Genomic DNA, 22,585 nt, shown 5'->3' on the forward strand with positions numbered 1-22,585 from the left:
GGGAGAGAGAGAGAAAAGGTGCCCTCGGGGGGGAGGGGGGGGGGGGGGGGTTGGGGGGCTGGTTCCTGGTTGCAGCTTGATTTCCATGTCATATGGGTGGTGAGGCGGCAGTGTGGTGGCGCGCCGCTTGTCAAAGACTGCGGCAAGGTCTTGATAGGGCAATGGCAGATTGGGCGGTGAAGGTCCGAGACCACCAGCTGGGCCGTCTGCCATGGGTGGAGGAGAAGAGAGGTGGGCCTGGCACTGGGTCCCCCAGCCTAACAGGCGGTTCAGGGATCAGGAAATCTGGGGGTGGTGGAGACGGAGCCAGGGGAACCCCAGGATTAGAATAGAGGAGGGAGCGGAGATGATCAGGAAATGGAGGGTCTCCTGGTGGTATTGGGTGATCATCTGGAGTGACTGGGTTCGGTCTTGGACAGGATAGGGCTGGAGAGGTCTGCCGTCCACCGAGGTCACCGGAACAACCCGTTCCAGGGGGTCAGGGGGATCCGTAGGCGTTTAGCCAGATCCACATCGATGAAGTTGTCGGCGGCCCACGAGTCCACCAGAGCGTGCATCTGATGTGAGGTCTCACCATGAAGGAGGGTCACGGGAAGGAGGAGTCAGTGGGAAGAAACAGGGGCAGAGGATGACCCGGGCTGAGCTACCCTGATACTCAGTGGGTGCCTCCGTTTCCCGGCCGTAATGGGCAGTCCAGGCGGCGGTGGTCGGGAGAGCCACAATAGGCACAGAGACCCTCGCGCCACCATCACTGTCTCTCTTCCGGGGGAAGGTGGCCTAGCTGCATTGGCTCCTCAGTTGAGGTGGGTTCGGACGCTGGCGTTGGTGAGCGAGGAAGAGGTCCAGAAGTTCTGAGTGGGCGAGCGGAGGGCCTGGGTCGAACCAGAACCCGCTGGTCAATGCGCAGCGCCAGGTCGGCAACTTCATCCAGGGTCTGGGGCAGTTCTCTTCCGGTCATCTCGTCTCGGATGTAGGGTGCCAACCCCTCTAAGAAAACAGCCCGAAAGGCAGAGTCATCCCATTGACGATGGTGAAAAACTCTGATGCATGGGCGCACACCAAGCGTTCCCGTTGGCGGAGTTTTAGGAGACGTGCCTCAGCCCCCACTTCACTACTGGGTAAAACAAAGGTCTTCCTGAGGGCGGCCACAAAGACAGCATAGTCGTTGTAGGCAGGGAATTTAGAATTAGAAAGAGCAGCGGCCCACTCCTGAGCGTGTCCAGAGAGAAGTGAGGTGAGGTGCACCACCCGAGAGCAGGCAGTGGGGAAGCATCCTGGTTGGCACTCAAATTGCATGTCGAGGGAGGCGAGCAGACCATCTGGGCTCCCAACCTCCCCATTCCACCTCTCCGGAAGGCTGAATTGCGGCTCCTCCTTAGGCGGAGCGAGAGGGCTTGCTGCTGGAGAGCATTGAGGGACGTAAATAATTGAAGAGTGAGGTCGGTTAGGGAGTTCACCTTGGTTTTGAGCCGATCGACCAAAGTGTGGAGCTGAACAACCTCATTCTTAATACGCTCAAACTCCGCTTGTTGGGTAATTTTTATATTACTTACCTCAAAAAAAGTTCAGAGCACACACAGAGGGATTAGACTGATAATTTGGTAAATTGTAATCAGACAACATGAAAACCACAAGAATGCTTTGCAAAGGGTGAGAAAATCAATACACACCATACGAAAGGCAGTTTGCTCTCACACCGAGCCGAAACTGTGGAGCGAATTTATTTGCAAGAACACACACACACACACACACACACACACACACACACACACACACACACACACACACACACACACACACACACACACACACACACACACACACACACACACACACACACACAAACCAAAGAGATAACATCCATAAATTCCTCAAAACCCCCCTTTGCCTCAGGAATCCACAGAAGACAAAAGGGATTCTTCAGATAATAGATCAACGAGTCTCTTGGTCTGGCAGGACGGCGTTCCTGCAAAAGAGACTCCCGGTCTGGTCGGTCTGGCCTTCATATACTAGAACAAAAGTACCTGAAGCACAAAGGAGTTCCTGCAAACATTTAAATGTAAATAAGGGTGAGGTAAGGTACCTCAAGCAGAAAGGAGTTCCTGCAAACATTTAAATGTAAATAAGGGTGAGGTAACTCTTTTTGACAGTCAGTTTTTACCTATCAATCCCCCCTGTTCAAACGGAGTTCACCTTAAATGATTATAACAATGAAGGATAATAAAATCTGAGTTGATAACAAGAACATCAAACAACAATGGTTACAGAAACCGTAATTTACATTGTTGAAATCATAATGAAACCAACTTTATCAGGCAATATATTCATCTTCTGCAAGCTCCCCTTTTTGTCTTAGGAGAGTATATTGAACCAAGGCATTCATCATCAGTTTGCTTACCATATTCTTCAAACACGGGAGCACACAGCCTAAAACTAAGCAAATCATGACCAGGATAACAAGAACAGGTGCAAGAAACTTTAACAAGAACTGATACCAGTTACCAGATACCGGCCAACTCATAAAACTTGGATCCTCCATCGATTCGTTGGATTTCAGGAAGTTGCTAGAGGGGGAAAGTTAATGTAAAATGTTAATGAACACAGCTCTAACTGTGGCAGAGCTGAGGTCAAAGGGCTTGTCCGTGGACTGGAAACTGTAGTTTGGGCAAAACAATGCCTTCTTCAGGATGATATTGCACGGGGAAAGGTGATGCAGAAGTGTCCTTTGGGGTCGTCGTCGTGAGGGGCGCGGCTTTCGTCGCTCATATGAGGCGGGGTCAGTGTACTAATCTGCACGTGTGTGCCACACCAGGTGTGTGGCAGGAGAGAGCCAACCTGAACAAAAGGCGTGTGCCAGCAACTGTGATGATGTCATAGCAACCTGGGATTCAGTGATGGTGGGGACGGTGAGGGGATGTCTTTTTGGGCAGGGAGCCATGAAACCAGATGGGAGATTTGGGGTACTGGATCTTGACATCGTTGGAGGCAGGTCACAGCATCGTGTGGACGGACCCAGGAGGGGTCTCAACCACCAGATGTTGTTTCCGTTGTTCCTCCCAACTGCTGCTGTTTCCTCTCGTTCCATCAGATGCTGAGGGGCGGTTTCAGGGCAAAGTGCGATCCCGAAATATCAGCAGCGGCATGGTGGATGGGCCCTGCAAGCTTAAGGCAGATCGTTTACTTATCTGCCATCCTCGGTGAGCCCGCATGAGGATGGTCAGTCGTAGTTGCCCTCTCAGCAGTATGCAGCAGCGGGAGGGATAAGATGAGTGACCTTGACGCCTCATTTTGGTAGAAGCACGTGCATCCCCAATCTCCTTGGTTTCACGGTCTGTGGCGAGAACGCACACAAGGATCTGCAAGTTCACTGTGGCTTTTTGACATCTTCAGCAACAACCATTCAATATACTTTTTGACCAGTCCAGTTTGGACCACCAATAGGGTCAAAATTCGCCAGAAATTTACCATTACAGTCCACCCGGTATCATCCTAAGCTAGAATCAAGATCACACATACATGTGAGGTCAAAATACTGGACATTCCCCCTGAGTGTAATTGTTGGGACAGCAAAAGATAAAATAATAAAAACAAACACAATGTCATAACAAAAAACCTGAGTAAGGTAACTCATTAGTGGGCTAGAATTATGGTTCAGTATACCCATTAACTCATGTTCCATGATATATTAGTCTAACCTACACCAGTAATTTGCATCATTCCATAAAGGAACAGCCTTACCAAGTGAAAACAGAGACCATCTTGAGTAAAAGTTTCATTGTTAAACTAAGTCCATGAGCAAAAGGCATCTTTGGACACACATACGCCGCCTCACAGCTAATCTGTTTCCAGAGGAACTCGAGTCTGGCAAAACCAGAGCTGTGTCAGAATTGTACAAAGGCTGTTTCAGTTAAAAGGGGCAAAAGAGTTTGTCATTTTAAAATGGCATTAAGGCACCTTTTTTTTACAGTTCTACATCATACTAAGCAGAAGCTATTCATGAGGTTTTGTAACACATTAACACAAAATCATAATTTTACAATAATTTTCCCCTCTAATTCTGTAACTCCGGGTCAAATCAAGAAAAAAAAGAGAAATGTGCAAAGGACTGGGACATTGCTACATTAGGGGGACTACTTAGGAAGGTCTAAAAACTGCGTGATCTGTTCTGTATTCGGGGTGTCGGGGTAGTCAACATGGTCCCTGACTGGATCTGCCTTCACCTGACAGCAGTGTGTCCCAAAATACCGGACTAGAGATTTCTTTACCCATTGTAGATTCTTTTTACTGACTTTGTTTCCTGTTTTGCGGAGATGCTGCAGCAGAGCGAGAGAGTCTTTGAGGCAGGACTCAGCATCGTCTGAAGCAACCAAATTGTCATTCACATAAACAAGAATTTGTGAATTTGCTGAACATTGAAAGTCCGCTAGACAGTTAGTATTATTATTATTGATTGTTTAGGCAATAGTGAGATTTTGTGAGGTGCAACTTTTGCAAGTTGAACTCTAAATTTTGTAGGTGAAAGCAAATCAAGCTAGGAAGAGCAGAAATACTGAAAAAGTGTATTTGTTTATTTTAATAATTATGTTAAAATAATAAATTGCAGGGATCTAGTTTAGTTTGAGGGGCAATCGCGTGAGAAGTGACCTCGACCTTCACAGGTCCAGCAAATGGACTGCTGTGATCGGGCCTGTGAATTGTACCTCTGCCTCTGTTTAGAATTCTTCCTCCTATTTCCCTTCCTGTCTGGGGTGCTTTGTGGGGCTGATCTGGGGTTTTTTGGCTCTTTAATTTGTCCCTGGATGAGCTTTTCTGCGTATCTGGCATGGGAATCATCTATGGACTCACCAGTCTTTTGTTTAATAGTTGTTAACTGGGTTAAGTTAGGAGTTTCCAAAACATCAAACTGGGGTTTTAAGTCTTCTCATTTGTCCAGTCGCGGGAGGTTTTAGAAGGCTTGTTTGAGCCAGCTGGTCTAATTTTTGGCCAGTTAAGCGGTGGGAGTGAATCAACTCCATCATATCTGGGACCCACTTCTCTGACTGTTCTCCGGGTTTAAACGAGTGCATCCATTCAGCCAGCGGAGCTGAAGGAGTTAGTTTACTCAGGACGGATGTGTTTATCCCTGCTTCACTTTCTTTTTCTTTCATTTTTTCTTTACTTTTTTGGATATCTCTCAGTCTCTTATCGGTCTCATCACACCAAATCGTCGCTATCTTTAATTGTTCTTCCTTAGCCAGCTTCTTCTTGCCAGTGGCTGCCGCAACTTTAACATTGCATATATCGACTAAGTTATGCCATTGTTGACCTTTTAGTGTTCCATCGACTTTGTACTTTTTGCGCCATTTTCCCATAAATTTTAAGCTATCTGGGTGTTTACGAGAAATACATTTCATATCTCCCTCCAGTTTGTCTTTAGAAGCGGTATTCCCCATTCTATCTAAGTAATTTTGTTTACTGGTTTAGTGAAACAGGCTGGGAGAACGCCAAGGAGTTGTAATGCAAAAATTGCCAGAAATACAATTAAACTACTGATAAGGGCATATGTTAAAATGGCTTTTTCAGATAACATTTGGCAGCCACTGAAGCAATTCACCACTTCTCCGTTTCTGTCTTCCACACACACACACTCAGAACTTTAGTCAAACAATCTTGTTTCCTTTTTCCAGTACCTCTAAATTCATACTTTCTCATACATGCACAGAACAGAACGGAACAGAACAGGACAGAACCGAACAAAACAGAACAGAACAGGACAACACAGAACCTGCAGGTTTTTCAAACAAAGTCCACAGCCGGGTTTTTAGCACTTAAGCACAGATTTTAAAACCACAACACAACACAGACGTCCGATGTCCGTGATGGGACAGCCGACACCAATATGTCAGCAACAAATCACAGGACCACAAAGATCTGCTCAACCAGAAGTGGCAAGCCTGACCAATCAGAAATGGGACGCAGCCCACGATGCCAGAAGCACAACAACACAAATAACACACAGCAAGGGCGAATTTAGATCGACTTGGGATTCTTTGGCCAAATGTAGCGGTGATTAGTTTTTGTGTACCTTTGTTGCACCATGAAATATTTAAACAATACAAGCGTCAGTGAGCTTACATAGTGGTTTGCACATCCAACCCTATTACTCACTCACTCACTCACTCACTCACTCACTCACTCACTCACTCACTCGCTCACTCACTCTCTCTCTCACTCTCTCCCTCTTTCTCTCTCTCTCTCTCTCTCTCTCTCTCTCTTTCTCTCTATTCGTTGTGGGGTGTCGGTGTGCGCAGACACAGACTGATTACAACCTCTCTCATGTTCACCCCTCTTCTCTCAGATTGCTTATCCGCTTTAACGTGGCTATACATCACTTCTCATTGCAGTGCTGCATGCAGGTTGCCATCATCTATCCAAGCCAGTATACATTTCACATACATATACAATAAATCCAACATATGTCAGCCATGTGCGCGGGGCCAACACACACTTTGATAAATCTCAATGCATTTCCACGCAGACAGAGCTGAACAGAATCCTTCCAATCCTACCTGTCGGCAGCTGCAAAAAGAAGCGTGTGTCTGTGCCAACTGTGGTTGGCCGCTTTAATGCAGCACTGGTTTAACTGAGGCAAACGGAGTCCAAGACAAGGTCCGGCGGCTATCAGTCCAGCCCTCAGCCAGGGCCCGAAACGTCTTTCGTGCGTGGATGGCTAAATCACCACTAGCGTAAAATCACACTGTCAACCAGTTATTAGAAAAAGGGTGCAATTTAATTTAGGTACTCACTCTCCCCCTGAGTGGCAGACTCGCCCTGAGTCCGAGCGTGAGAGCCTGTTAATGGAAGTTTGTCTGCGGAGCTAAACAGCTGGCCAATGGGGCAATTCTCAGCCCCCCGGACTTTGATGAGGAAGTGCAGCCGTGCGGCTCTCCGAAGGCGAACTCCCACTGAAGGGCTTTGCTCTCCCGGGTTTCAGCACCAAAAATGTTGGATAATTTTATATTACTCCCATATTACCTCAAAGAAAGTTCAGAGCACACACAGAGGGATTAGATTGATAATTTGGTAAATTGTAATCAGACAACATGAAAACCACAAGAATGCTTTGCAAAGGGTGAGAGAATCAATACATACCATACGAAAGGCAGTTTGCTCTCACACCGAGCCGAAACTGTGGAGCAAATTTATTTGCAAGAACACACACACACACACCAAAGAGATAAACATCCATAAATTCCTCAAAAACCCCCTTTGCCTCAGGAATCCACAGAAGACAAAAGGGATTCTTCAGATAATAGATCAACGAGTCTCTTGGTCTGGCAGGACGGCGTTCCTGCAAAAGAGACTCCCGGTCTGGCCTTCATATACTAGAACAAAAGTACCTGAAGCAGAAAGGAGTTCCTGCAAACATTTAAATGTAAATAGGGGTGAGGTAAGGTACCTCAAGCAGAAAGGAGTTCCTGCAAACATTTAAATGTAAATAAGGGTGAGGTAACTCTGTTTGACAATCAGTTTTTACCTATCACCGCTGGGTTAATGGACTCAGTCATCCTGTCAGACTGGTCGGCTGGAAAAGGGAGTTGAGCTGTGGCGAGCATGGCTTTACCGACGCGGAAGTGCTAGCGTCGGCGAAACACCGGCTCGCGGTTTGATCTAGGGATTGCCCAAGCGTCCGAGTGTCAATGAGGCGACACGGAGATGCTGGGTTTTCCAGAGGTAAGAAATAGAGCTTACTGTGAGTGGAAAGTTCGTCGGGTAGGTTGGTAGAATACTCTGATCACGGATTAGAAGAAACGATGACTGAGTGGTGAGCTGGGGAGGCGACTTCTGTATATAGTCCAGGGTGTCCGCGGGGTTTTAAAAAGTATTAAAAAGTGATAAATAAAAATAGTCAAATTTAAGGCCATTAAAAGTGTTAAATTTGGTCTCAGAGGTATTATTTTTTCCAAATTAGGTATTATTTTTTTCAGACTATCAGATGTCGTATTCTGAACATCGACATAGAAATATATTCCGAATGAAATGTTTTGAACGATTATTAAAACAAAACAAGCCGATTATTTGCTCCTCCCACTTGCGCTGCCTTGAGTTGCAAATGAAGCGCTCCTCCCAGTGTTGCCAAGTTAACTTAGCGACTTTGACGCTATTTCTAGCAGCTTCTCAGACCCGCTTCTTGACTTTTTAAATCTTAAAAGTACCTAGCGAACACCTCAGAAACATCTCTGGTAACCCTTAGCTACTTTCTGGATAACTGTCGTCGACATTTCCTGCAGGTTAGCTAAACACTCCGCCTGCACTCCGGACCGTTCTTCAGGATATTAGGAAAGGGAATGATGTAGTGATGTGTCGGTCGCTAAAGACAGCTCTCGGAGCCGGCTCCTTGTTGGAGTAATCAGGGTGAGTGACACACACACCGCACCTGCGGGCTCCTGAGCCGATAAAAACGGCTAAATGTGCGCGTGCGGCGCGCTAAACACACGTGCAGCGTGCCCCTGATTGCTGTGAGACCGGGTTGGGGGTGGGGGTGCAGCTGTGGTTGGGGCAATTATTACATTAACTGATGGACTTGTAAATAAATAGTTTATAAATAAGGTAGAAATAAGTTCCTCACGCTGATAAATAACTAATCTCTCTGAGGACATGGTGCTAGTGCACTCCTACAGCACCTTGACATGACTCAATAAATGCTATGCAACATTTAGTGAACAGCAATTTGCATGTATTTGTTATAAATACCACTGTATAATTCTTGCTGTCAGTATTTGCAAGATATTGGTATTTGGGTCTGTACTGGTTAGACTGAAATGAGTTAAACCAAGGTCTATAGCCCTTGGGTTATAAACTATGAGCTATAAGTATATTGGTCTTTTTATACTGGGAATCAGGAGTTATTTTAGTGATCATCTTGTTTCTTGTTTATTTTTGCCCTGATTGTGCCCTGAGCAGTTTTATGACTGAATAAAAATAAAAAAATAAAAATCTACATAAATTGAAAAATCGTCTTACATAATCGAGATCTCAATTTCAGTCACAATAATCGTGATTATTGTTTTTGCCATAATCGAGCAGCCCTACTTTAGCATATCCGGTCACATAATGATGACGTCATATTCAGTGGTCGTTGTGCATCATTTCAGGCCTCGTGGTCAACTGTCTGAACCGCTGAACAGAAGTGCCTGGCTTATTTTCTAAGTAAAATAAATATGTGCAATACGTTGTCAACATCAGTGAGTCTCTAAGTCAATTCTTTTTGTATGTTATATATGTTAAAATATGTGTAAATAGGTCGCTGATTAACACTATGTTATATATGTTAAAATATGTGTAAATAGGTCGCTGATTAACACTTGCAATTTAGTGTTGTGATGGTTTAAAAAAATTCTGAAGGTAGTAAAAAAAAAGTATTAAAAAGTAGTAAATTTTACTTAAGGATTGCTGTATATACCCTGTAGTCGCAGTTGGTGACGTAGGTGTGACGTGGAGGGAATCCCCGCGAGGAGCATGCTGGGAGTTGTGGTCCAGGGTGGCGACCGGCTAGATGGAAGAGGCTGGTTAGGGGACTTGGGCTCTGACAGCCGTTTCCTGATAGGAAAAGCCCTTCGCTGCCAGTGTTTTTTAGCGTTTCACTGTATTTTTAAGAGCCACAGATCGTTGCGCTCTATGAGATGTCAACGCAATAACTACCAAAACAAAGAGGAGACTCACCTCTTACATTAGGAAGAATCTGTACGTTTCAAGCCTTATCTGTTCTTTCATGATCCGTTGTCGAATTGTGATCGGCAGAATCTTTTCTGGTTCGCTCCTCACTTTTTTTTACAGCAGCGGCCCAAAATGATCTCTTAACACATGGATTTCTGCTTCCTGATCACATGACGTGTGACGTACGCGGATGAAGATCGGCTTTAGAGCTGTGATGTTTGTTCTCACGGTGCAGGTGCTCGTTCCGACACCCACACAGTAAAAAACTAATGGTTGGATTTAACATGATGACTTTTGTCCTCAATGGCAGTTAATGAGTTAAGGAGCAAGTTGCCCTTAAATCTTTTTTGCTGATAAACTGTAGAAATGAGTGTCCAATAGTGCTGTAGATATGTGTAGTCATTATTTAGGCATTTTAGTGCAACTTATTTAAATATTCCGCCTAAAACTAGCCTTATGTACACTTCAGGTTAAAACTTTGCTCTCATTTAACTTGAATCAGTCATTGCTTTTGACTAAGAGGTACCCAGTGACATCGCCAGTACTGTATTATGTGGCTGCACTGCACTGCAGCCAAATATATGCCTCCAACTGGCTCAATTACTCACAAGCTAGTGTAATGTTTTGTAGGTGGTTACTCTGTCAGTGGAACATAAATGTATTCAATAAAATGTAATATTCCATAAAAATATGGATTCTCAATATTATTGAACCTTTAATATTTGATTGATGATGAAGGGAAACAACACTTTATAATAATTTGACTCAGAGACAAAAATATAGTTTATAAAAATCAATGTATTACTATATTAATGATGATGAAAGGCTAATGATTACAAATGGTGATTCAAAGTGACATTAATCGAGACAATGAATGAACTCTGACGAAACATGACCTGGTGTGTTTAAGAGCTTCACTAAGTGACTCAGAAAGGTGTGATGTCTGGGTTTCCAAAATAAATTTGGCTATTTGTTTGATGCAATTTAACAAGTTATCAAATTAGTCTTAACCCATTCAATGCCATTGTGAAGAGCCTACGCACCAGTGTTGCGGAAGTTCTCTGGGATTCGGTCGACAAGTGAAGCCGTCTATCAGAGCAAGTGAGTGGATTTCTGTTGTGTCTGAAGGTTGTAGGGTCCCCTCAGTCTACGCTTGACTGATCAACAGATACTTGCCAGGTGGCTTCTGGCGTACGATTTCACAACGGATGAATTGGTTGTAGATTGAGCAAATAATAATTAATTGAAGAAGGATGGCTAAAATAATTACACTGAAATATTTGGTTTAATCCCTCAAAGGATGGTAATTTAGCATAAACTCGAGCTTGGCTAGAACTAGGGAATATAGGAAGTGATTTCTCTTTTAAGATTTAGTTGTTTATAAACATTGGACCAACCAGATCTAAGAAATGTTTGTATGGGTTAACAAAAAGTCCTCAAACACTCCCCCTCCTTAGACGCTTAAAAAGCTTATTTCATTTAATACATGAAGTAAATAGTTAAACAGTCATTAAGTTATATGCTGATATTAATATGTGAAACAACTGATAATAAATTATTAAATCATCAAGTAGACTCATTTGGTTTACTTAAAATTTGAAATAAGTCATTAAATAATAATATTTATGTTGATTAACTCATTACTGAGAAGCAGTCAAGGCATTATTAAATCATTTTAGATAGACCAGAATATGATTGCAAATAACTTGTTGTCACAAGCCAACCACTGGGCTAACTCTAGATGTTAAATCTCAAGGCCTTGACTTGTGACATGGTGGGCGTGACCTCTGCCCTCTCCTGCGAGCACCCTTTACTATGCAGAGAGAAAAACTGTTATCAATACCTACACTTTAATTCTGGTAAATCTCCTTTATTTAGCTATAGGAAGACTCTGCTGCATCAAACACACACACACACACACACACACACACACACACACACACACACACACACACACACACACACTACATCCATCTGATTACTGAACAACCTGCTCAATCTCCTGAGCTACTTCTGTCCTGATTAAGAAATACAAGGCGCACCAAATGGAATTTAACAAATAATCGGCTCAACTGGCCAAATTTGCACTTTCTAAACCATGCTGTGAATATCATGAGCACAGTGAGAGAGCAGGACATCTGCTCACACATCAGCTGCGACAGGTTTTTGCATGTTTCACGGAACATGGCCTGATTGTCAATCCAGCAAAAAGACAGTCTGGATTAACCGAGGTTGACTTTCTGGGCTAAAACATTTCTGCGAGTGGTGCAGTCCCATTGCCTGCGAATGTCCAAGCTGTGTTGGATTCTCCACAACCATAGATGGCTAAAGCATTCCAGGGGTTGTTGGGGATGGACATTTTTTACAACCACTTCTTCCCCAGGGCAGCTTAGCTTCCGTGGTCACTATGATGCACTCAAGCAGAGAAAGGCCAACAACAGTGTGGAGTGGTAATCTGACATGCTTTCAGTGAGGCCAAGGCTGCATTAGCCAATGCCACCATGTTGGCCTACCCCTCCATATTCTTTCTGGTAGCACTGACAACCGACACATCAGATGTGGTGGTGTTGACAGTGTTTCTGCAACGAGTCTCTAGCACTTGCTTTTTTCCAGCCGTTTGTTGAGCGACACTGAGCGTAAATACAGTGCATTTAACGGAGCAGCTTGCTCTCTTCCTTGCTACAAGCCATTTTTGTGATTGCGTAGGTTAGAGCCCTGCACGGGCCTAAAATCTGTGCCCATGTCCGGCCTGGCCCGAGGGGGTGGAGCCCCAGCCCGACCCGGCCCGAAAAGGTTTTCAGGATTCTCTGGCCCGACCCGAGCCCGAGCCCGACTTTTTTTTAACCAACTAAATGAAAACAAAGTGTGTCAATCCTGACCAATGTGTTAAAAGACGTGCAGGATCCGATCAATTTGTTTTTCCCTCATTTACCGTCACGGAGATAACGGCGCAGGCTCTGGTGGTAATCAAGTTAAATTTTATCTCTTTCCAACAATTTTCACAAGAAAACAAAACAGTCAAGAGCAGGGCTTGTGTTGTGTTGACCGGATAGTTCCCGTATTTGACTGCTTATTTTGACGGAGAAAGAATAGAAAAAATTACCCCGACGCATGCAGACGATCTGACATCTTATTTGTTACGCACATTGCAGATGTAGCTAAATCACCCAAGAAAAGATTCCCATCTGAACATCTGAGCTGGACATTGCTCAGCGCAGCTGAGCGTGTCGCAGAACCAGAGCGCATGCGGGAAGCTTCCTCCCACTGAAGCGAGTGTTTTCCAAACCCTGTCACTCAGAGAGACTTGTCACTTAGAAAATGTTCCCTGATTATGAAACTTTGGCTGAATAGCGCTTGTTCCTGTCTCCAATGTGGCGTCTGAGGAGAAGCCCAGAATCTCACATCCTTTTCAGCTCAGAAAGCGCCTATGATTACGCACAAGCGTGACGCGTCAACCCGGTCTCACAGTAAGACTGGGTTGGACCTGTTCAGGTTTACACAGACAATCTTCACATAGAATTGACTTACAGATATTAAATTAATTCAGTAAAATATAAAGCATTTTATTTGAATATCCATTCATTATTTTACAAGACAGAGAGCCGCATCAGATGGATGGAAGAGCCGCGGGTTGCCTATCCCTGCTCTAGTTCAAGATATTAAAATTCCAAAAGTGCTGAAAAGATTAAAAATGGGGCTTTCCGTGCATATACAATACATTACGATATCCACCGGGATCCCCTGTCTTGAACGGAGCGAATCACAACACAGATTCAGAGACGTGCCAAGTTTGTCATCCAAAATGCTCCGTTTTATAACTTTTGAATGGCTGATCACATTCAAATAATTCTAACGGTTCCTAATAGTACATAAAAGCAGCTTTCCAACTATCTATAGCATTCAGAGTTAGGGAAAATATCGCTACGAGGGGAAATCCTGCTGTACAGCCTGATTGAAACGGAGCGCAGCGCTGCGGTGAAAGCGGATAACCTATAAAATGACATGTTGAGGACGCAAACTCAATACATCTCTTTTATTGTGAGGTAGTAATTTCTCCGAGTTTTGCGGTTGCAGGTGGGAGTAGACATGTACGCTGCAGGTGCGGGCGGGAGTGTTACACACACGTTGCGGTTGCAGGCGATAATGGTCAGAAATTCAGCGGGAGCGGGATGAAGAAAACAGTCCCGTGCAGGGCTCTACTGTTGCGTTTTAAGTGTTTCAATTTTTTTAATGAATTCGATTAAAAATAAAGGCGCCCGGCCCGTGTCCGAGGTAATTGCACAGTCGTTGGCCAGAAGCCTGGCCCTCGGGCCGTCGGGCCGGGCCGACCCGAGGGCCTAGGGCTTCAGTGCAGTGCTCTAGCGTAGGTTGATCACAAGCCTTTAGTTTTTGCAGTGCCTAAAACTTCACAGCTGTGGTCTGTGCATCAGCAGCAACATCTTCAGTTCATGACAGACATTCAGCATGTGACTGGCAAGTCCAACATAGTGGCTGACTGTGTTTCATGCGCATTGGACACCGTTCTTTGTTATTGATTTCTCATATATGGCTTCTGACCTGCATATCGACACTCACATTTGTACACGAGATGCAAGATGGTCAGCCTACTTTGATCTATGATTTCTCCACAGGCCACCCCGAGCCCCTAGTTCAGGCTTTATGGCGGTGCCGTGTTTTTGACTCCCTACATTCACTCTTACTTCCAAAGGTGAAAGCCTCAGTCTAGCTGGTTGGGTCCAAATTTGTGTTGCGTGGCTTGCACAAGTTGGTTCAGGAACGGGCTGTGGCAGGCGTACTGTGCAGTGGTGTACCTTTGGAACCTTTTCCCATTCCGGCATGCTGTTTCAATCACATACATGTTAACCTGGTGGGTCCTTTTCCCCCTTCTCTCTCATCTCTAAACCATTGTTGATCGGGCCGAGTGTTGGCCATAAGTGGCCTCTCTGGCGTCCAGTACATTTGGAGCAGGGGTCCGAGCTTTCCGGTCAACCTGGGTTGCTAGTTTTGGCCCACGATCAGACATCGCTTCAGAGAGAGGTCCACAGTTAATTAGGGGGCCTGCCCTGAACAGGCAAAGCTACTTATTGTTCTTTACCGAACATTCTCTTCTTCTTTTTCTTCCATGTACATTAATGTGTTTTGAACAGAAACATACACCCCCACAAAGATTACAACTGGCTCGGTCGAGGGATGTGAGCTATCACACATCACTTTTTTTTATTGTTTTGAGTTACCATGGCAACACTATTGGCAAAAAATAAACCCTCATTGAATAACATGGAGATGTTGATCAATTTTTTAGTGTGTTCTGGTAGTTTTTGAGTGCATGGTGTGTGATAACACTGCACTTTCTTGAGACCTACAAAAAAGTCTCACGATGTAGTGTCCAAACCCCAAATCAAGTCAGCAATTTTGGTTAAATGACAACATTTTGTCATTTTTACTCTGATTTTTACTAGAACGTTTGATCTACAGACTTCAAAATTATACATTACAACCGTAAGACAATGGGGAACAAAAGCTGTGAATAGAGATTTCAGAAGTCTAACATGTAGGGGTGTGGCTAAGCTGCAAATATTGACCTTTTTGCCATCAAACTCCTTGGTTTATTAACTTGCAAACAAATGATCAGAGCTGTATCAAACTGGGGGGGGGGGGGGGGGGGGCTTGTTTGGTTGCTGTTAGGTTTTAAAAGTTTCATAATAATTGTTCATAACATGTTTGTGTGTGAAGAATGTGTGATGGCGGCTGTTTAGTGGTGTTTATCTACAGTTTTTAGAAAAACACTTCTTCACATTTGAATTTCTGGGCCTTTCAGAGGATGTTTTTAGTAAAAAAGAATTTATTGCACACTTCTGAGTTTCTGAAAGGTTTTCCTACATGTTTACTTATTTTGATCAGTGAGTGGTTTAATGACAGCTAGCTTTGTGTACATGCTAGTGAGCATTCACGGCTCTGTGTTTGTCCCAGACTGGCTGGACTCGTGGCTGTCATGGTCTCAGTGGTCTGTGTGCTCAGTTAGCTGTGGGGGAGGGCAGCAGTACCGCTCACGGGTTTGCAGCTCCCCGCCATGCCACGGCTTCAGTGACCAGAGTAAAACCTGCAACACACAAGTGTGCTTGGGTGAGTTACAGCTTTAATGGCATCATTAAGCGTGGTTGGTGTTTTCTGAGGTCCCTAACATGTGTTTTGTTTGGCTCAGATGTCGGCTGCCCTCCCGGGAGGCTTTACAGAGAGTGTGAACGAGGAGAAGGATGTCCCTTCAGCTGCTCCCAGATCAGTGGCACAGAAGGCTGCTACTCTGATGGCTGTGACGAAGGCTGCCACTGCCCTCCACACACCTTCCATCACCACGGACTCTGCTTACAGGTGGGCTCTCCTTCGCCACCACACCTGATTGTAGTTAACACCAAATGCATTATTCCAAGTCCTTCTGATGTTTTACATAAACTTACTTGTGTTTTAGGAGTGCCCGTGTCTTGTGGATAAACAGCTGCTGGCCTCTCTGCGGAGAGTGTCCATCACGCCAAATACGTCTCTGCTTTCCATCAACGTCTCAGAGAGCTCAGAGTTCCAGTCTGGAGTTACATTTGTGCATGACTGTAGCACCTGGTGAGCACAAGATATTAGAGATGAATACAGCAGAGACTATATCCTAAAATATCTTGTTCCCTTGGTTTATAGTCAACCACTTCAAACAGCTGTCTAGCTCTCCTTTCCTATGGTTTCTGCAGCAGCTGCAGTCATGGCATGTGGAATTGTTCCCTGGAGCCTTGTCCAGGTGAGGGCAGTTTGTCACCCTGGGGCCCATGGAGCTCCTGCTCTGTCTCCTGTGGAGGTTTAGGAGTGAAGACTCGCCACAGGACCTGCACCCAGCCAGCACTCATCTTAAGGAGCAGAGACTGCCTAGGGCCACGTCAGGAAACGGCATTCTGCTTGGCTCCTGAATGTTCAGGTGGTGGATCTGTACAAACCAGAAATGTTCCCAGTTAGGCTGTGTGCTGCTCATTCAATCAAGTTTTACAGTGTAGGTAGAAGTCAACGAGTATTTGAGGAAGTAATATGTAATCATGGATGTTACTGTCATTACTTGAAGGGAATTAGTCACAGTGACTGTGTTTACATACAGCCAATAACCCGCTCAAAACCCGGTTATTACCCGGTTCCGTAAGGGCATGTAAACACTGGCAAAAAACTGAGTTCTATTTTGTAAAGCTCCGCCCATTAAGCCATCGCCTGTTGGATTAATTCCATCCCCTTAACTAATCATTGAAGAGCTGTTGTGTATGCCCGCCTCCTAGGTGGGTCCTGGCCCCTAAAAACGGCACAGCGAGTATAGCTCGTCTCCTTTTTCAACTTTATCGTTTGAATGAGCTAAAACTAACTCATTCTTCAAGCACATGTCAGACAATCCGGTCAGTTTGTGTTCCCCAGGATTTACACGACAGGAACAACCTACTGAAAAGTGTCATATCCAGCGGAGCCGTTCATCTTCTCCACCGGACAGGTACTGTTTATTTACAGTACCTGTCGGGACCGAGGCCTGGACTCCCGCGCTCTTCTCCTACGCCGTTTCCGGCCATGAGAGCGCTACTTCATTCGGTAGTTGCTAAGGCTTTCTGTTTCCGCGCCCGTGCTGCCTAAATCGGATGGCGTATTGGCCAGCACGGCGCTGTCTGGTTTCGCTGCTCCTATCCAGTAATTTCTTGTTTCCCAGCAGCTCTGGCTTACTGGAACAACGTTAGAAGGAGCCTTACCTAGCTTCGCCTTTTACTAAAGCTGGTTGTTTGGTGTGCTACTCCCACCTCCAAACACGGATTGTGATGCAGCTCTTCACTGTGCCCAATGCTCTGCTGCTGTCTCCGCTGACAGCAGGACTGCTGAAGCTTGTGACTCGAATCAGTGCTCCGCTGCTTTGTCTATGCTTCCCGGACCCCCGCCTAGCAGACACCGGTTCTATCAAGGCAACCTCGGTCATCTCGACGTCTTTCACATTGGCTGTGTGATGTCATCACAAGCGCCTATGCTTCATCTGGCTTGGACACTCCCGTCAGATTAAAAGTACATTTTAATCAGGCGGTTTCTTCCTCTGTGGCATTGCGAGCTGGAATGTCTGTAGCAGACATATGCATGGCTGCTTCATGATCTCCTCCATCTTACTTTGTATGTTTTACCTCAGAGATGTGTCCACCAGCCTCGTTATTAGTGTGGTGCTAGCGCACAGTTCAGCTTAATCACAGCTGTCACTGAAAGTTCTTATCAGAAACCTTGCAGTTTCGTTTTTGTCATCCTTGTGCTCTTAAACACCCTCGTTGACATGTCCTTACAATATGTCACAATGCGTCCTCTTGATTGTGACAGCTTCTCTCCCGCCGGTTGCTAGGCAGCCTCGGGGTTGATTCTCATCAGCTATATGCTGATCATATGCTGTCATTCTGTCCTCCAGCTGTTCTCTCATGTATACGCCAGCCGACAGCTGTAGAGGTTTATTAGGTGGAGCCTCTGAGTCCGCTCAGTTTTAGTTCTGAACCAGTGTGGCATTGACTATGTCTGGCTCCGCTTTTAATCCAATAGGCAATGGCTTAAAGGGCGGAGCTATACAAAATAGAACGTTGGTTACGTATTGTAACCTCAGATTCTATGAGTATAGTGTAGCTCTTTAAGCATCTTGGCCCCACAGGTTCTTTGGGCTCAATAAGACTTATGGAGACGAGCTATGCTCGCTGTGCCCTTTTTAGGGGCCAGGACCCACCTAGGAGGCGGGCGTATACAAAAGCTCTTCAATGATTAGTTAAGGGGATGGAATTAATCCAATAGGCGATGGCTTAATGGGCTACGCTGTACTCATAGAATCTGGGGTTACAATATGTCACCAATGTTATTACCCCTGGGGTAACCTTATTCTAACCCGAATATCAGGTCATGGAAACTCATATCGGGATAACCCTTTCAATAGGTGCGCTCTGCGCATGATCTATTCGCTAAGGTTGTCTCGTTGGATTGTTGTAATTAAACTTTGTACTGAATGAAACTTAACATTAAACAATGTGGAGACGGTAAGAAAAGGATCAGATCAATTAGTTTTGTCCCTCATTTACAGTGATGGAGTTAAGGGTGCAGTGCTCATGGCTCTGATGATAATCATGTTTATTGTTTCTCTTTGCAACAATCTTCACTAGCAGGTGAAACATTTAAATGGCAGGGTTCATACTGACCAGATATTTCCCGTTTCTAAACATTAACTTTGATGGAGAAACCTCCAGGCTGTTGGTTGTTTTGAAAGAATTACCCCGACGCATGCAGATGCGCTGACATTTTCATCGTACGTAAGGTGGACAGCGAGCTGAAGTTGTGGAGATTGGCTTGGAGCACATCGCAGAACCAGAACCATGCGGGAAGAGTCCTCCCACTGAAGCGAGTGTTTTCCAAACACTGTCTCTCAGAGAGACTTGTCACTTAGAAAATGTTCCCTGATTATGAAACTTTGGCTGAATAGCGCTTGTTCCTGTCTCCAATGTGGCGACACATCCATCAGCCTGTCTGAGGAAAAGTCCAGAATCCAGAAATATCCCCTTCAGCTCAGAAAGCTCCCATAGAGACATCTGACTAAGCACAAGCTATGTAATCGGGATATTAGAAGTTCCATGTCTACAGGGGTAACTCTTTCCTTGCGCATGCAAATGAGTTATTCTAGATTTTTCAGAAACTCGAATGTTGGCCTTAACCCGATCAAAACCCAAATACTGGCTGCATGTAAACTTAGTCAATGACATTTACATTCCTCCTGGGATCATTAAAGTATTTTGGGATGTTTTATAGTGTAGTTTGTTCTCACCAGACTCGTTTAAGTGTAACATTTGACTTTGATCCTATTCATCTGTGTCAGTTCTATGATTTATACTTGGATGTATTTTTTTTATATTTCGGTATTCTTCCACTTTAGGTTTACTCTACATTTATTTAGGTTTAAGCTACATTTTTTAGACTCAATCAACATTTTTTAAGTGTCATCTACATTTGTTTAGGTTTGGTCAGCAATTTTAGATTTAATCTTCATTTTTTAGACTCAATCAACATTTTTTAAGTTTAATCTACATTTTTGGTGTGTTCTTGCTGTGTTGAGTTTCAAATTCCATCTTTCAGTTCTTTTAAAACACAGAAAAGGTTTATTTACCTGCAACGTTTCGTTTGCGGCTGCAAACATCATCAGGCTGACGCCGTTGGTGGCGTCACTTCCTTGGTTTATCCATGGGAAGCAGAGGACGTTGTCGCCCTCTGCTGCCCACTCTCCGTTCTCCGATGATGCAGTCCCATGCGCGATCCAATGAGTAAACTCCATCGTCTCTGTTCATGGTCTCACATCCACGTCTCCTTATCTCTATAGCTTCTTTTATCCATCTTTTGTGTTTCTGTTGTTCGGTGTTTATGATCCTTGTGTTGTCCCAGTCCATTATATGGTTTTCTCTTATGCAGTGATCTGTTACGGCTGACTTCTTTATTGTGCTTTCTGCTTCTTCTTTTGCTGCTCTTGTGTGTTGTCGACTTGTTTCTTTCTCGCACTCCTTTCTGTGTTCTGTTGTTCGTGTGTTGAGTTGGCGTCCGGTCTCTCCTATGTATGTTTTACTGCAGATTGTGCATGGGATTTCGTAAATGACTCCAGGTTTTATCTATACATCTGTTTTAGGTTTAATCTACACTTTTCTGGATTGTTTCTACATTTTTTTAGGTTTAATCTACCTTTTTTTAGGTCAAATCTACATTTTTTTCGAATTTAGCTACATTTTTTAGGTTTTATCTACACTTTTGTTTACGTTTAATCATCTTTTTTAGGTTTTATCTACTTTTTTAGGTTTTATTTACATTTTTTTAGGTTTTATTTACATTTTTTTAGGTTTAATCTAAATTTTGTAGGTTTATTCTACATTTTTTTAGGTCAAATCTACATTTTTTTTCGGTTTTATCTATACATCTGTTTTAGGTTTAATCTACAGTTTTCTGGTTTGATTCTACATTTTTTTAGGTTTTATCTACATGTTTTAGGTTTAATTGACATTTTGTAGGTTTTATCAATTTTTTTTGTTTAATCAACATTTTTCTAGGTTTAGTCTGCATTTTTTTTTATTTAATCAACTTTTTTTTAGGTGTAATTAACATTTTGTGTTGTGCTAGAGGAGTGGACCTGCATCAGAACCTCAGCCAACACGTTAAATCCATTTGTTTTTGCTTTCTTCACCTATTATTGCTCTAACAAAGAAAGCCATCCCTCCAGATAGCATTTCTTCTCCTATAGTTTGTCTTTTTCGTCATAGAATTCTTTGTCATTTGTTTTCTTGTGGCTAACAGTTTGTTTCTTTGCTCATTTCTTTCAGAAGATGACCCAGACTTTTCACCCTGGTCACTCTGGAGCTCCTGCTCTAGAACTTGCACTGATGTTATAAACCCTGCAATGAAGTTCCGTCATCGAACATGTGTAAAACCTCCCTGCTCTGGAAGCTCTCATCAGGAGAAAGCCTGCAACCTGCCCCAATGTCCTGGTATTATTTTATTCATGAGGCACTTTCAAAACTCTACACAGGTGAACAAAGTGCTGTCCATTTAAACAGTGCATGATAGCACGTCCCCTAAAGGATAAATAACCACATCATGCAACATTAAAAGCCAAAGAGTAGAAGCGGGTCTTTAAAGGAGAGAAATGGAGAGGGAGGGGCAGTCCTGCCACTCTAAAATCACTCCCTACCCTAGTTTTGCAGTGTACAAAGGGCATGGCTGACAACATCTGGCCAGAAGACCTGAGTGAGTAGGACTGAGTGTAAGGTTGTAAAAGGTAAGCAGGTGCAGAGCTGTTGAAATTATTTTTAAATTGATCCTGCAATGCAACAGGAACCAGAGGAAGGATGCCAAGACTGGTGTGATGTGCTCTGTCCATTTATTAAACTATGCTGCAGCGTTCTTTACCAGCTGGAGCCTGGGTGACACCCACCAGCAGACCGCTAACCCTAATTTATACTTCTCCGTCAGCTCGAGGGTGGAGTTGCGCAGATATTGTCTTTCAGACTTCTCCGTCTATTGAGGAGTCTTGCAAAGCAATCCCCCGCCAGGACTACAGAGGACGTAGCGCCGTTCTGGGATACCCTGCCTCCATTACAGTCACTCATCCGGTCCAGGATAGTGTATTTACTGTTGTGTTTCTATTGTTGTATTGTATTTCAGAGACTTAGATGTCTAAGCTGCAGCTGTTCCACTTCTGCTTAGACTCTATTAAAACCTGGATGCTGGGAGCTTTCTACAGCTGACTGAAGATAAGACTGAGATCCTCATCTGTGCCCCAGACAAGCTGGTTCCCAAAGTCAGACACTCTCTTGGTCAGCTTCAGGATCCACTGATTTCCCGCTTTCCTCTTCATTTTCCTTCTCCCTTTCCTTACATTTTCATCAATTTTAGTTATTTCTTGACATTTTAAACATATTTTTAAGATGTTTTTCATTCTTTTTATATTATTTGTTTTTATGAAGAGCCTGATTTGTATCCTGAGAGCTGCTTTCACTTTCTTTCCTTCTTTACTTTTTAACATGGACCAGTGGCAGCGCCAGGGGCACACTAGAGGGAGCTATAGCTACCCCTGGATTAGTCATTGCACCTCCAAGTAAATATTAGATTTTATGTTTTTTTTTACAATATAATTTTAATTGTGGATGTGATAATATTTAACATACAAAACAAAAATAATCAGTAAATCATCATATATATAGTAAAAGCTTAAACCAAAACAGGAAATTGATGTTAACCTTTGACCTCATTTTCCACCTGCGAAAGAGTGAAAGGTAGAGCTAGTGGTTAAATGGATCGGTTTTTGTTGCCCACATTTCCACGGGTTCAGTCAGAAACTAAT

The 22,585-nt window shown here is 44.0% G+C and overlaps 1 protein-coding gene across 1 annotated transcript in view; it reads left to right on the forward strand.

Moving 5' to 3' along the window:
- The window catches only part of sspo (SCO-spondin), a 603,219-nt gene that overhangs the window by 398,095 nt on the left and 182,539 nt on the right, over positions 1 to 22,585 (forward strand). The window contains 5 exon segments of the mRNA XM_054751251.2: positions 15,667 to 15,819; positions 15,899 to 16,065; positions 16,163 to 16,308; positions 16,431 to 16,651; positions 21,066 to 21,230. Coding sequence (XP_054607226.2) covers positions 15,667 to 15,819; positions 15,899 to 16,065; positions 16,163 to 16,308; positions 16,431 to 16,651; positions 21,066 to 21,230 — 852 coding nt within the window.

Source organism: Nothobranchius furzeri, chromosome 7, assembly GCF_043380555.1.
Source record: "Nothobranchius furzeri strain GRZ-AD chromosome 7, NfurGRZ-RIMD1, whole genome shotgun sequence".
Lineage (NCBI taxonomy): Eukaryota > Metazoa > Chordata > Actinopteri > Cyprinodontiformes > Nothobranchiidae > Nothobranchius > Nothobranchius furzeri.